General features: G+C 35.3%; 1 protein-coding gene across 1 annotated transcript; it reads left to right on the top strand.

Moving 5' to 3' along the window:
* The first annotated feature begins 129 nt into the window (after positions 1-129).
* Positions 130-5,712, top strand: LOC105384105 (AP-3 complex subunit sigma-2). The gene is made up of 7 exons (XM_048628531.1): positions 130-362; positions 578-669; positions 1,030-1,141; positions 1,577-1,657; positions 2,259-2,357; positions 3,287-3,394; positions 4,709-5,712. Exons 1-7 carry the CDS (start codon positions 294-296, stop codon positions 4,721-4,723), a joined length of 576 nt encoding a protein of 191 aa, XP_048484488.1. The 5' UTR covers positions 130-293; the 3' UTR covers positions 4,724-5,712.
* The last annotated feature ends 9,578 nt before the right edge of the window (positions 5,713-15,290 follow it).

The following is a 15,290-nucleotide window of genomic DNA, read 5'->3' as shown; positions in this document are numbered from 1 at the left end:
GCACCGCGCGGTTGTATCACCAAGGTTGTCATGAGTTGTCAGTTTTTTCAATCGCATGATTCTGAAATGACCCTATTTCCACAGAATAAAAAACCTTTCGTTGAACTTCAGCTGTCACCTTGACATAAGTTAGTCTATGGTATGCTTGAGTTTTGACGTTTTGACAACGTATTGAGCAAAATTCGATTTTCATGATTTTATTTGTTGAATTTCTTGAAAATAATTGCATTTAGCCTCGCTGTACAGTGCAAATGTTATTGTTACGTCTTAAGTGTTAGTTAAAATTGTGCAAAATGATCAAAGCGATATTAGTCTTCAACAACCATGGAAAGCCGCGGCTCTCAAAGTTCTATCAGTACTTCGTATGTAAAAAAACATGTTTAACTAAATCTTCTCTTTATATCGTACAATTTCTAGAGTAAAAGTACCTTCATTGTCAATTTCCACACTTAATTAAAACACACACATAATGTCTACACATATAAAAATAATATTCACTACTTATAACATCATCAAATAAGCATAATAAAATATGAATATTTAATTATAATATTCTTAATTAATGTGTCTATTACAGAATGAGGATATGCAACAACAGATTATTAAAGAAACATTCCAACTTGTGTCCAAGAGAGATGATAATGTGTGCAACTTCCTAGAGGGTGGCAGGTATAGAATTATTTGATTATTATTGGATTTTCAGGGAATTCTCTGATGGTCTGCCATAAGCCTGTAACAATACACATAAACAATGAGATGTGTACTGGATATTGTCTTGAAAATGGGCCTTCAGAGATTTTATATTCACCCCACATTACATACACAATTTGTAAAAACTACTAAAAACCAATTAATAGATTAATTATTTTTCTAAGCTAATAAAATTATCCAAGGTTCTATGATTTATGATTTTCTGTTTGTTTCTGTGTTCATAAACTTGTCTACCCCAATGAATATTTATTTACTCCTCACTTAGTTAAAAATAAAGTAAATCATGATAATTAATGATAAAATGGTCTTACTTTTCAGCTTAATCGGAGGGTCAGATTATAAGCTCATCTACAGGCACTATGCCACATTATACTTTGTGTTTTGTGTGGATTCTTCAGAGAGTGAACTTGGCATACTAGACTTAATCCAGGTATGTATAAACATTATTTTAAAATCTATATTGCTTTCTGTAAAATCTGTATAACATCCTATAACTTTTCTATGAATAAGGGGGTTAGTATCTGTTGTTTGTAGAAGTTTATAGGAAAGAAAAAGACCATTTAAACTGTAGCCAGTACCAAACCAAACCATACATCTGACAAATACAAGGATTTTGTCATATTTACACAAGTGTCAGAGTTGCTGTTATGAATTAACAAAAGTAGTGTTGAATTTTTTTGTAACTTTTTTTATTCTGTAGGCATTGTTTATTATTTAGTTTTTCCAATAGGCAAATACAGATGGACTTAAAAAGTTTGATATGGCAATCAAACTAGGTATAGGTTGAAAATAAAAAGCTAATTAACTTAAAATGTAATTCTGATTAAAAATGTGACAAACAGTTTTTTTTGTCTGTTATTTTCAGGTGTTTGTAGAGACGTTAGACAAGTGTTTCGAGAATGTGTGCGAGCTGGACCTGATCTTCCACGCGGATGCGGCGCACCAGGTCAGTGGATAGCAGGTTGACTGGTAGAAAATGCTTTTAGCATTAAGTCCACCTGATTATACATAATTATTTTTGTATATTGTGCAATAAACTTATAATAATAATTACCCAAGGGATCCTTTTATCAAATACTGAGGTGCATGAAAAGAGTAGAATATCTATACTATACATTCTGTCCCTCTCAGTAAGATCGAAAGATTTATGAAAAACCCTAGACCATCTCTGGTATTTGACACATGCTAAGGAGAGCATTCACAAAAGAAGCACCTGCTGGACACTGGCTCCTCCCTCCTCACAACACTCTTACCTCAGCCTTCTTCAAACTGGAACTATTACTACACTTCTAATTACATATATCTGTTTCGTCTGTGTCAAATGGAATGAAAGAAAAACGCTTTATACTCAGTGCCGTACACACACTAATATAGAATATACACTTTTTAATATTTATTTACCATAACTTAAATACTAGGTAACATTTCCTTTAGCCATGCACGAAAACTCGCAGAGTGTATCTGTGACGGCGAGGCATTCACTTAACACTTTATTTGTTTGTGTGTTAACATAATACCCTCACTCTCACTTTGACTTTACCCTGTAGGTGCTGGATGAGCTGGTGATGGGCGGCATGGTGCTGCAGACCAACATGGCCGACATCCTGTGCCGGCTGCAGGAGCAGAACAAGATGCAGAAACAGGAGGTACGATTCAATAATCTAATACGATACTCTCAAGGCAAGCCAGCAATAGATTTAGTTACGGTTAAATGTTTAGTACAAGTCACCTTTTGCCAGTTGAAGATGAATTTTACGGTTGAAAGATACGGTTAATGTTTAAAAAAATAATAACTGGATGTTTGAACCCTTTTCGAGGCAGTGGCTGAAATATTGCCAACTTATTTTTAACTTTATACCATTATTAAGGTCGAAATATTATTAAATATTTTAACATTTCTGCTTTATAAAGGGTTAAGAGTGGTACATTTTAATCTGCTACCTTTCGCCATGATTATGTTAATATTAGAAAACCGATCAACGCCACAATGCTCTTATCTTACATTATATCACGAGCTTGGGAGCATGTGAGTTTTTACACCTGTCGAGTAGTGCTAGCGAGTAAACACGAATAGTATGGCGCAAGAGTCGCCACCTAGTGGTATACGCGCTGCACTAGCTCCGTGCCATACATATTTGAGTTGATTTTCGTTACAAATTATTAATTTATGATTAATTGCATGTTTTGTGCTCGTCATTACTGTATTGTTTAATTGATTAAATATTGACATGTACTGTATATCGATCAAGTTATCTGGAAAAAATGAATTTTATGAATAAATTGTTCAGTAAAGGAAACCTTAACTAGGGCCTCTGTACCCCGATTACCATTGTTGTTGACTTAAGTAGATACGAATTCGATAGGAAAGTCTTTAGAATGTGTATGCGTTTTATTAGTTCTAACGTTTCCGACAGGGAAGCTGATCAAGATGTCATACAAATTGAATTACGCTATCAACTTGAGTTGACAGCACTTGGCATAACAGCCTACTGAAATGTGCATCTGGATTCGACTCCATCATCATCATTATTATTAATACATTTTCTAATGTCTTATCTCCCCCTCCTCTCCCCAGGCGGGTATATCAGCAGCCCCAGCCCGGGCCGTTTCAGCCGTCAAGAGCATCAACCTGCCGCAGCAGCTCCGAGACATGCGCCTGCCCGACCTGCCGCAGGCCATCAAGGTGAGCACCAATGGGGCCACACCCTTAGTGAGTGACGTTGCAACCTGAGGGCTACAACGCACCAATGGGGCCACACCCTTAGTGACGCTCTATTTTAATATTCTTTGAGTATTAATATGCGTCTCGGTGGTGACATGCGCCTGACCTGGCATCAAGGTGAGTGTAGTTACTGGTAATTATTCTGTAGTAAAGGTTGTCTGTGGTGTCGGACGGCACGTTAAGCCGTCCCGGTTGCTGCTTCGGCAGCAGTCGTTAAGCCTAGTCAGCCTTCGGGCAGCTTGAAAACATCTGACAGTCGGGTTGCTCACTTACCCGGCAACTGTCTCAGCACAAGCTTGCTTGTGTTGGGGTCCACCAACCCGCACTAGGCCAGCGTGGTGGTCTAGGCCTAAAACACTTCCTTCATTGGAAGGAGACCCGTGCTCTAGAAGTGGGGACTTGAAGGGTCGTGATGATGAATTGTCAATGAATATAGGCTGGATGGATAAATCAAACCATACCGCGATACAGTGTAGAGTATGTAGGTACTCCTACTAGGTAGTTTCAGTTAAAATCTTTGTTAAGCCATAGGTTTCACTAGATGGCGATGTCGTCACCGTTCTACATCGCGGTATGGTTTGGTTTATCCATCCAGCGTATATTATTTGAGTAATCATATTCGCATGTCTCTGAGCTGTAGCGGCATAAACCTGCCACTGCTGCTGAGGGACATCAAGGTGATCGCATCGCACCAATGGGGCCACGCCCTTAGAGCGGGTATATATTCGGTGTTTAAAGCGCATGCTTTGAGGTTTAGCGGGTCTATCGAAGGCGCGAAGGCGCGCTTCTGTCTGACGATTATTATCAATGATTTTTCAAAAGTGTGCGCTATAAAACGCCTAATGTATGTGAGATCTTGTGACGTTGCAACACCACTTTTCCATATTTAATATTTATGCTTACTTTGCTTACCTACTTACAGATAAATACCATATGTATACTTACCGGGTGTTGGTGTAAAAGCAGTATTTTAAGCTGGAAGCGAGGGCTACCATATGATCTTAGACATTTTTATTACATTTTATAAATCTTATTTAATCACATTTGGACTTGTAAAATATGTAGAGGTTGAGGAAAAAGAAACACATTTTACACCTACCTATTGTCCCTATCGTTCTTGGGTACACATACAATACAATTATGTATTTCCATTTATGAATTACTTTTTTATACATTCAACGTTGTCTAAAACATTTCATGTGTAAACAAGTACCAAAAAGTTTTTATGAATAAAAATACAACATAATCTAACATTTCCCTCCCATACCTCAACAGGACCTGAAGTTCTGACCGCTGTCCCAAGGCGCTTACAACGCCACGCCCGTCTCCATAGCAACCAACATCATCAACACAATCTACCCGCAAAACGACAAGTACCAGAACCTACACAAACCCACCGCAGAATTCTCCAACAAGTTTTTCGGCTCCGAAACTCTAAGCACCAAATTCTCAGAGAGTTTTACCAGAACTGAGTATGAAAATTATCAGCAAGCTGAAGGGGTTAATTTTCCGAATTATGAAGGGGGTAACACAGATGGTTATCAAGATATTAGTGGGAACAATGTGGTGTCATATGAGGATGTCAAGAAACGAAAGAAGAAGAAAAGAAATAGGGTTATGTTTGAAAGTTGAATAACTTCTGAGCCGAATATGGGTTTGATAGTTTACGAAAACGAAAAATGTTTAGGTTTTCTTCTGTCATCTGCATACATAATTTCTCAAAGGTTACCTACATGGAAGTTTCCGCTAGAGGCGCCACTTTGTATGGGATAAAACGTGAACTTTTATAGTTTTCGGCAAACTATCAAACCTGTACTAGACCCCCCTGTTCAAGACGTACTGTTATTATAATGGTGTAACTTATATGTATATACCGATGGAAGTAAATATGCGGATTTGTGTAATAAATAAAGTACTCATCTTAAATATCATTAAGATTGGATAAAATAACTTATATTTTGTATTGGATGCTAAACTTATGTGTGTCTATTTTGTGTGGCACGAGAAATACAATCATGTATCTTAAATCTTAAACAAAGTTATTAAAAATATTCTAAATTAAATTAGGTAATTATATTTTAGAGAGCTTATGGTATTATAATAAAATCATTCCTTCAATTAAATAAATAAATATTAATTTTTAGTAAAATGCACGCGTCATGCAATATCTCACTATAGCTTTCACGTTGTGTTGTGTACGGTTGCTGTAGTGTCTGGTTGCCTGGTTTAGCATATAAATTATTAATATTAAGAAAAATATATTATACGTTACAATTTAATGAGTGTTTTTTTAATTACCAAGAAAGCGTTTGAAACTTTGCATTGAGTATACCTACATAGAATTATTATGGTGTTCTCGGAGGATAATATAGGTGGTGTAAGATTGGTCCACGAATACTTTTTGCATTTAGGTGTGAAGCAAGCCAACAAAATTAATGTATACATTTTTGTTTATTTATTTCAAGAAGAACGTTTCACTGCCATCTAGTGAGGCTTTATTGAACTTGTACTGGAATTACCTATGTCATGTCAAGTTGTAAACTAGTAATGCTTAGTAATACTGCTACTCGCCGCTAGATAGCGTTACAAAACTTAGTTCTCTTCATGGCCAACAGATAGCGTAAGTTTATGTAGTTTTGCTACTCAGTACTAGGTGGCATTATAACAAGTTCTTCATTACCGTGGCAAATGTTAATGTAGTTTCGCTACTCGCTACTAGGTGGCATTATAAATATTTCTACGGGAAAGCTGTACCTACTCCGGTTTACAACTAAGGACGAGGGCCCATTGGTGCGTTGCGCCGTCGCTGAGCGTTTTATTATAGTTTTTACTTTTTTATGACCATTTCTTTGAGACGACGCGATGCAATGCTCGGTTTTAAATCTAGAATAGTTTTCCTTAACAATATAAACTACGTACTTACTACATTATACTTAGTTCAGTAGCACCAAAACGGTCCTCATTCAGCCAGTCCTGTCTAATGTCGACGGTCCAGAGGGCAAACATTTTAATTGCGTTCAAAAATCAATTTATTCAAAACCAAATCTCACGCAAAATTCCCATCGACAATATTGTGACATATCAGCATTCAGCGCGGCGTATACAAAACATTAAAAAAACATCTGAAAACCAAAACTCGACTCAAAACTCGACTCAATTTCTTAAAGAATAAAGTCTTGTAGTCGGAGAACATATCGCTGGCCTAACCTATAAATTATAGGCAGGCGGTATCCCTTGTTGTATTCAGAATAAGGTATCTAAAGACGTCAATAGGGGTACCTGTGACTCCATATATCAAACGACAAAGATTGTCGGTCTATTTGACACCAGGGTGGTCTGCGCCTAAACTTCATTGAGGGTTAGTTTGTATCAGGTTGAAGATCATATCTTTCTTAATAGTTATTTAAAAGGTGAACCTCTGCAGAGGCTAAAAGGCTGTTTGATGGCTATTGCAGTCCTCTTTCTGTTTTGGGGATGAAAAAAGTTTATCTAAAAGACATCCCGTTGGATGTTAGGGCGGCGTCGATGTATCTTCCTGTTACCTATTAGGAACAGAGGTGCTCTTATATACTCCGTACACATTCGGCCACTGTAAAATACAGGGTGAGTCTTTCGTAGGTGTATACAGTATACATCCAAAAGTAGGTTACAGCTAGAACTCTTCATTGTCCTGTAGTGCTTGCCGTCTTCTTCTAATTGTCTCGGAGACAAACACTAGAGTTAGACTAGCTATTATTAATGTATGTTGTGTATTTTTTTCAATAAAGTTATATTGTATTGTATTATTATTATTCACCGTTGTGAAAGGGTTGGTTAGTCATAAGTTATCATAACTGACTATGCCCAGTGTACGCTGGAATTAACTATACTAGCAAGCAATGAAAGCAAATAAAAACGTAAATACAGTCCTACTATAAAGTCGTGAAAACAGAAGTGGATACTAACTAATTGTTTAAGATGGTATTTAATCGATCTGTTATATTTATTAAAGACAAATCCGTTAAAAATCCATAATCAATCGGTATGTTATTTTTAAAATGTATGTAAAAGTAAGTAAATAACTGATGATCATTAAAAGTCTTAGCAAAATCGCACTGTTTGATGTCAGGACTTAATAGTTTGACTGTACCTAATTATAATAGCGGTGGATGGAATGCTTTATTTAGGTAGGTAAGTATACGTATTGTATGTGACATGGTAATCAAGGAGGAACTTTTTTATAATTTGTTTACTTTTTTTCCTCATTCCCTGTCATGGGTGTCACGACACTCTGCCCTCCGATTTCTTAGAAATATCCGCTCAGGCTGTCCAAAATCAAATCATTTTATTTAAATTAGAGTTTTTACAACTTATTTTTGAATGTCAAAATATAACAAACAAACACTCACACCTTGTACTAATGTACTTCCTTGCGGGGTAGGCAGAGGTACATTGCTGCAACCACTTTTCGCCAGTGTTATGTCAGTCCCAATGTAATAGGGGGCGGGCCTATTGCCATTTTACGGGCACATTCAAGACCCGAGAACAAATATCTGTGTTTAAACAAATATCTGCCCCAGCCGGGAATCGAACCCGTGACCTTCTGCTCAGTAGTCAGGGTCACTAACCACTACGCCATTCGGTCGTCATTTTATTCATAATTTTGAATGTCACAATATGATTGATAAAAATAGCAAAATATTCTAACTGGAAGGTAGGTACAATCAATTTAATCCTAAAGATCTATTTTAAAACCGAACACCTAATTTATCGTTTAATTAAAACTAAACGGTCCAAAGGCAATCAGACCGGTTTTTTACACTATTATATACTTCCATTAGATATTTATATAAAGTCATCTCGTAGTTTTATATAAAGTCATTGGCTCGGTTCATTATGATATGAGAAGCTATTATAAAAACAAGATGGCGAACGAATTCGATAGTAGGGTAACCATAATTGATGGTTTATTTAAGCAGATACATAATAATGGGTATTAAATAAACTAATAATAGAAAACTTACATTTAACTAAATGTATATATTTAAATTACATTTTATTTTTCATTAAAGTAACTTAGATTTTTGTTTAAGTATTTACTTACCAATAACTTTAAAACGATGTAAGTACGTAATAAAGAGAATTTTTAATTCATTGCTTTAAATGTGAACATAAACAAAATAGGAACTTATTGTAAATGTATATTCAGTAGCAGGCAACAGAAAGAAAAAGTGACGCGAACCATAAATACAAAACCTTAATAAATACATTATATTATTTCATTAAAAAACCATTAATATAATCGGTTGTGCGCTTGTGCGGTTTCAATGTTCCATAGGTATGTATTGAAAAACAGCCTCAGTATATATAGATGTACTTAGTTGGTACCCAGTGTAAGTACCTGTACACAACCTCCTTATATAGATATTAATAGTATACTATAAAGGGTTTTTCAATAAGGGCGGGTAGATTTTGAAACGAAATTAAACAAGCTGCGTATGAGGTATCAACATTTTTTTTATTTATTTAAAAGGCCCATTTATGCCATTAAAGTATGGAATATGACATCATTCAAATGTCCGCCTCGGCTTCTCACAGTGGCACGGATCCGAGTGGTCCAATTTTCAATGACTTTTCCGCATAGATCGACTGCCTCGGGTTCTGCTGTACACTTTGACGGACCGCCGCGATGTTCTCGGCTGATCTTGTGTTTCTTGAACGTACAGGTGTGGGTTGATCGATTAACGAACCGGTTGTTTCAAATTTGGCCACCAAACGCTGAAGAGTCGACTGTGAAGGGCCACCATGTCTACCGTAAAATGGGCGCAATGCACGCAACGTTTGCACTAACACTTATTTTGATAATAAAGTTTTATCATTTGTACGCGCTGTTCAATCGTGTAACCTGCCATGGTGATTTGGCATAAGCAACTGAATAATAAGCAAAAGATTTGACAATTGTCACCAAAACAAAATGGCCGCCACGGGCCGCCAAAATCTACCCGCGCCAATTGAAAAACCCTTTAGTATAACTAATAAGTATAGCTAAGTATAGGTACCTAATTTTCGTTACCCATTAAATTCAATGAATCTTTTTTTCCGTATTGCGTGGTCTGGTCACCCTACAAGGCGCCTTATTTTGACAGGCTAAACAACAAAACACTCTATAATTATTACTTTACCCAGCGGGTGATTTAGTGAAATATAAAATTTAAGATGGACGTGTGGGTATAAATTGAACCATAGGGGTAAGTTTTGGATCAAGTTAAATTATTCCATTAGTTTCATTTGTGGTTTAATTATTTATATTTATCTATAAACACTTTATTGTAAGTACATTATAAAGTTACTATAAAAAGGAGAAGAACATTAAAAGAAAACTAACAATGTACAAAGGCGGGCTTATTGCCAAAAAGCTATTTTTTCCAGCCAAACTTCCCTCCTAACCTAACAATTGGGAGAAGAGGACATTATTATTGTTTATTGATGGTTATAAATTCATCTTTTGACTAATTTCTTTTTGTAATTAGGTATACAGTATATGAGTGTATCTTATACAGTTAAGTGGCACTTACATATGACATACGCACTGTGATTGACTGAGTTGACATTAAACAGGACTTAAGTTCTTGCTGATTTACTCAAGTGAGAAACTTGCCCTGCGTTGAATTTGAAAAAGTATATTTTGTCGAATGAGGACCTACTATCCATTAATGACTGATTAAAAGTTACATAAGAAAACTGAATAATTCAATCTAAAATAAACTCACGAGCAATAATAAAGTTCCACTTACAAAATGCCGCCAGCAAAATAAATGGTCCAATTTTTTTCAAACATTTCATTTAAAATTACATACATACATATGCACTCACGACTGCTATCCCCGAAGGGGTAGTCAGAGGTGGCTCACAAGCGAGCCACCCACTTTTCACAGCACGTTTGTACTCACGTGATAGGTTGCGAACCATATCGCCGTATTGGACAAAAAAATTGAACAAAATATTTACGTTTTTAGTTGACAACAATGTGATACGCTGTTAAGTATACCTACTTCAATATTTCAGACGGCTTGATGCTAGCTTTTTCCGTTAAGGAGAGATTAGGTGCTATTGTCACTGGAACTTTTTCGTTGCTGGCTGGCACATTGTCTATGCTCGTCATTAGGAAGTCACAAAAAATAAATTAGAAAACCGAGCCATTTCAATTTGACAGACCGCCGCCATCTTTAAAATAAAACGCGCCATGAAAATACAAACAGTCTCGGCGTGGGATCTCAATAAAAACAGAATTATTGTTACATAAAGTGGCCCAACGTAATTATCTGACGAAATAGATTCTCCGGAGTGTTTTTGTACGTTTTATTTTAGAAGACGCCATATTGGTTTTCAAATATTACTTTCTTAGTTTTTTTATACACTAGGTAGGCATCTACCGTAAACTGTAAGTACTTACATACTGATAACTTTTTTTAACAAACACCTAGGAAATTCTAGGGTCTATTCTTTTATCTCGGGTACTAAAATGCAAAAATACTATAATCTAATAATTCCATATTTTTATGCGAGAACTTAAATAATTTCGTCTCATGTTAGAATAAGAATCACTGATTTTTTTTTGGAGAAAAAAAAAACCTTAAAACTGGTCAATTCAAAATAAATAAAATCCTCAGAATAAGAACCGCAAAGAAGTCCGTAAACACTTTATCGCACAACAAGTGAATGTCACCTAAATTAAATAAAGAACGAATAAAATCCCCGAGATTTTATTTATATTACTTACCGCGGCCACTGCGGCGAGAGATTTAAATTTGGAACATAAAGTTCGTTTTTGTTTTTATTTTAAGCGGCATTTTATTCGGTGTTTTTGTAGAAAAAAAGGTTGGTTGTAATATAGTATACATACAGAATACCTACCTATATCTTAAAAAATTGAGGCCATTTGTTGTCTACATTCTGTAACTGAACTGTTTCTTTGCACGTGATTGTAGTACAGAGATTTAATAGAAATCAGTAGTCTAAAAGAGGGTTTAAACCAGAACTATGTTAAGTCTTTGTTTTATAATAAGGAGGACTAAGTATAAGTACTACTTCATCATCAGGCAGGCATTCAGGTACCTATAAAGTTGTGGCTCAATTTAAACTCAAGTCCTACACACAGCAGTTTTTATAAACCTAATAATATGAACTCAAAATGCCATCGTCAACCATGATGTTTTATTCAATAAATTCATATGAAGTTTTCAAGATATGGCCGGAAAAAAAATGACAACAATGTAAAACACTTACTTGGACATACATTAACATTTTTATTATTACAATGGTATTTTTTTGGAAGTGGTTCCCATAGGTTTCTTGCCTATTTAAATTGCTTAGTCAAAATTGGATTGAGGTTAAACCCAAAGCTATAATCATACATTTCGTATGAAAGCGTTTTTCCAAAACAGCCACGTTTCACGCCCTCTCCATGCTAATTATTTTTTTTAGAACCTACCTACCTCCCAATACCTAGAATATAGAAGTTTATGTTACTAGGGTTTATTCATCATCATTAGCCTATAGCAGTCCACTGCTGGACGTAGGGCTCTCCCAAAGCACACCACTAGATGCGATCTTTAGCTTTCCGCATCCAATCATAACCTTTCGCAAGTCGTCACCCCATCTAGCCGGAGGGCGTCCCACTCTACGTTTGCCAGATAAGATAACCTAGGGTTTTTTATTTAAACTTTTGTATGTGTGCTTAAGTTTACTTTATTTATACATTTATATTTATACATACTTACAAACCTGAGATTCATGCCTACCTACGTCTGCGTATCAGAGACACGATTAGCTAAAATCATATACGCGACAACGTTTTTACCGAACGTTGATTCGAAATTTAAATTGCATTCCGAATTCAAACAGTAATTGGAACTGGATTCTTGTTTCAAATTGTTAGCCGCAAAAATCGACACCACGGGACGCGGCCACTCGTAGAGGTGGGCTGGCACTTTCGGCTACGATTAGGCCGAAGAATATTTTCGTATTTTGGCCGAAATATACGTTACGGTAGGTCTAGGTATTCTGTTGAATATTTAGTTAAAATTAGTATGTAGGGCGTATTTCGTAAGAAACGGTTATTTATATTTATTTTTAATAAATATAACTCATTCCCAACTCGTTAAGTTATTTTGGAAGTTAGTTTGCTTAGTTATAAAAGTGGCATTTTTTCCAGATTTATCCAAATAGGTACACTAAGCAATCTAAACATACCTACAAATATTCGGCTAAAACTCACATTCGGACTAACGCTACGAGGGTCTAAAATTCAAAAAAGGAACTACATACAATTGGCTCGTCTAGATACTTATCTACGGGCTCCTAATGGGCCATTGTATTCGGTTGGAATTTTTAAATTTGGAATGACCTTTTTTAAGTTTAATTGCAGCAATTTTTACGGATGTCACTTCGTAGACGCTCGGAACACCGTTTCGTCATTCGATTGTTTCTGGCGACACTCTATCGTGTTTGTCTATGGCTTAATCTTTGGTAAAAAAAACTTTGTTTCGATATCACTGTCTCATTGATTGCAATGATTGACTTTTGAGGATAACTGGGATTGTGAAGTTAAAAACTGAACGATGGAGGCAACAACAGTATAGACAGGCCAAATAATTCAATTCAATACTTACCTAAAAAAATTAATAACAATTAAAGGAGAATGACCATTTCTCTATGGCGCCATAACCCGCCAGAGCAGCCATTGATGAAACATATACCTACTGATGTGTAGCCCATGACTACAGTATATCCTGGTGTTAATTTTATTATTATGAGGCATGGGAGAACGTAGATATAGGTGCTGAAAGATCAAGTCTTTGCACTGTACTAGATGTTTCCCCCAAGTAAAGTTTTTTTTAAAAAAGGTGGTTTAGATTTTTTTAAATAATTTTCTTTTATTTAGTACATCATTATTACTGAATAAAAATTGGTTTGGTTTGTGACTGCAAAGCGGGTCAGATTTGGCCATTCTCTTTTAGCTTTAACTGACTCTACGTCAGTTTTGAAGACAGAATAGGTGAATATGTTTTTTAATTGTATTTTATCCATAACACAACTTTATTCTATATAACTGTTTTTTTATAAGCACTATATGAACTTTATAGGTTTAGCATTAAGTACGATTTGTCCACATTAAGCATTCTGTAAACACACTATGTCGTAATATTGTGACTTGTGATGTATTAATTGTAATCTCTTTTGTATTCTGAATAAAAAAATAAACAACAGTACTTACAGAAAATATTTATCACGTATTTTCAAAAGTTGTTGTGTGTGGGCACTTTTGCAATATTCTATTGTTAAAAAGAACTAGAATGAATAGGTGTAAGTTTTCTCATAAGGTCCATATCTGATCAGAATAAATAATTCATGATTTAAACAAATCGTACGGATAGATAATTCCTACAAATCAATTAATTTGAATCTCTACTTTTTACAAAGTAATTTTTAAATACCGGATGTATAAATTCACTTTTTTATAACTATCCTTACCATTTCCGCTCGCAACAGTTGTGCTTAGAATACAAATTAAAGAATTAGGGGTTATTATTCTGGGGTTACTGTTGGTTTTTAAACGAATGACATTGCCTTTTTGCAACCTATAAATATTTAAGGGTTTAAATAATTCAAAGTCTTCAAACAATCAAACAATTTAAGATTCAAATCGTATCATGGTTAAATAAACTTACTGATATGTTTGTTTATTTATTCAAATCGTTCAGTTTAATCCATTTATCTGTGGATACTGTGACAATCGGATTGCGCATTGGTTAACAACTTTGGCTGTTATGCCGAGGGTCCCAGGATCCAGGCTATGGTAGGTACAATCAGCTGCATAATTAGCCCACTTTTATACCTTGTCAATCTGAAACAGCCTATTAATTCATAGAAACATTGATGGTTCGTCAGTTTGACAAGGTACAGAAGTGTGTAGCTACTTATGCAGATGACCGTATTTGTTTAAGACAGATTTGCCTGGGATGTTGAATGTTTATGTTTTGTGATATCTCCAACGTGGAGGTATGTACCTATGTCCTCCATTAGATTGTTTAATTGCGGCTTGGTTGTGTGCTTACTGTGTTTATATGTAAGTATAGAATGTTTTATTTGATGGTGGTGTAACGGATAAGACACTCGACTTTCATTCGTCAGGTCGTGGGTTCGAATCCACTCACCAATGAATTCTTTATTAATGAGAAATTGAAGTACACAATTTTACGATTAATTAAAGGATCCGAAATGCACAAGACTTTAAGTAGTGACTGATTTATTACAGAAGTTTTAAAGTTCAAGATTGAATTTAAAAATAATTAACGAGTAAATATTAAATAATTGATTGCTTGTTCTGACATTTCGCGCGGTTGTCTTAAATTAAGATGTATTACTTTGTTCTATAAAGTTCCGTTGCGCTTAATTATTTCATATTATTATAAGTATTCAAGTAAATAAGACCATAATATAATAACCAGAATACTTATAAATTTGTCTTCTTCATAAATTTTATGTAAGTACCTAAGTGTATTACAAGTTACAAGATAATATACCTATTACAACAGTAAGTACCTACGTCTAGTACAGGTTCGATAGTTTGACGAAAACTATAAAAGTTTACGTTTTCTCGCATACAAAGTAGCGCCTCTAGCGGAAACATGAAACTATTGACAAATAATGTATGCAGATGACAGAAGAAAACCTAAACTTTTTTCGTTTTCCTAATTTGCAAAACCCGTACTAGAGGCCCAGTATTATTTTTGTCTGGGGCCATTTTTAAACTACTTATAGCGCTTTAAAAATTATAATAGTTATAAGCGTCATAGACGCAGGAATAAAGTATAGT

This window comes from Plutella xylostella, chromosome 2 (assembly GCF_932276165.1).
Source record: "Plutella xylostella chromosome 2, ilPluXylo3.1, whole genome shotgun sequence".
In the NCBI taxonomy this organism is placed as follows: Eukaryota; Metazoa; Arthropoda; class Insecta; order Lepidoptera; family Plutellidae; genus Plutella; species Plutella xylostella.
The sequence above is the reverse complement of the archived record's forward strand: the minus strand, read 5'-3'. Positions and strand labels throughout refer to the sequence as shown.

What these genes read in the sequence shown, in the direction of transcription:
- LOC105384105 (XM_048628531.1), top strand. Translation starts at nt 294, where the DNA reads ATGATCAAAGCGATATTAGTCTTCAACAACCATGGAAAGCCGCGGCTC. An exon ending in AACTTCCTAGAGGGTGGCAG is followed by an intron (nt 670 to 1,029) that starts GTATAGAATTAT and finishes CTTACTTTTCAG; the next exon opens with CTTAATCGGAGGGTCAGATT. An exon ending in ACAAGATGCAGAAACAGGAG is followed by an intron (nt 2,358 to 3,286) that starts GTACGATTCAAT and finishes TCCTCTCCCCAG; the next exon opens with GCGGGTATATCAGCAGCCCC.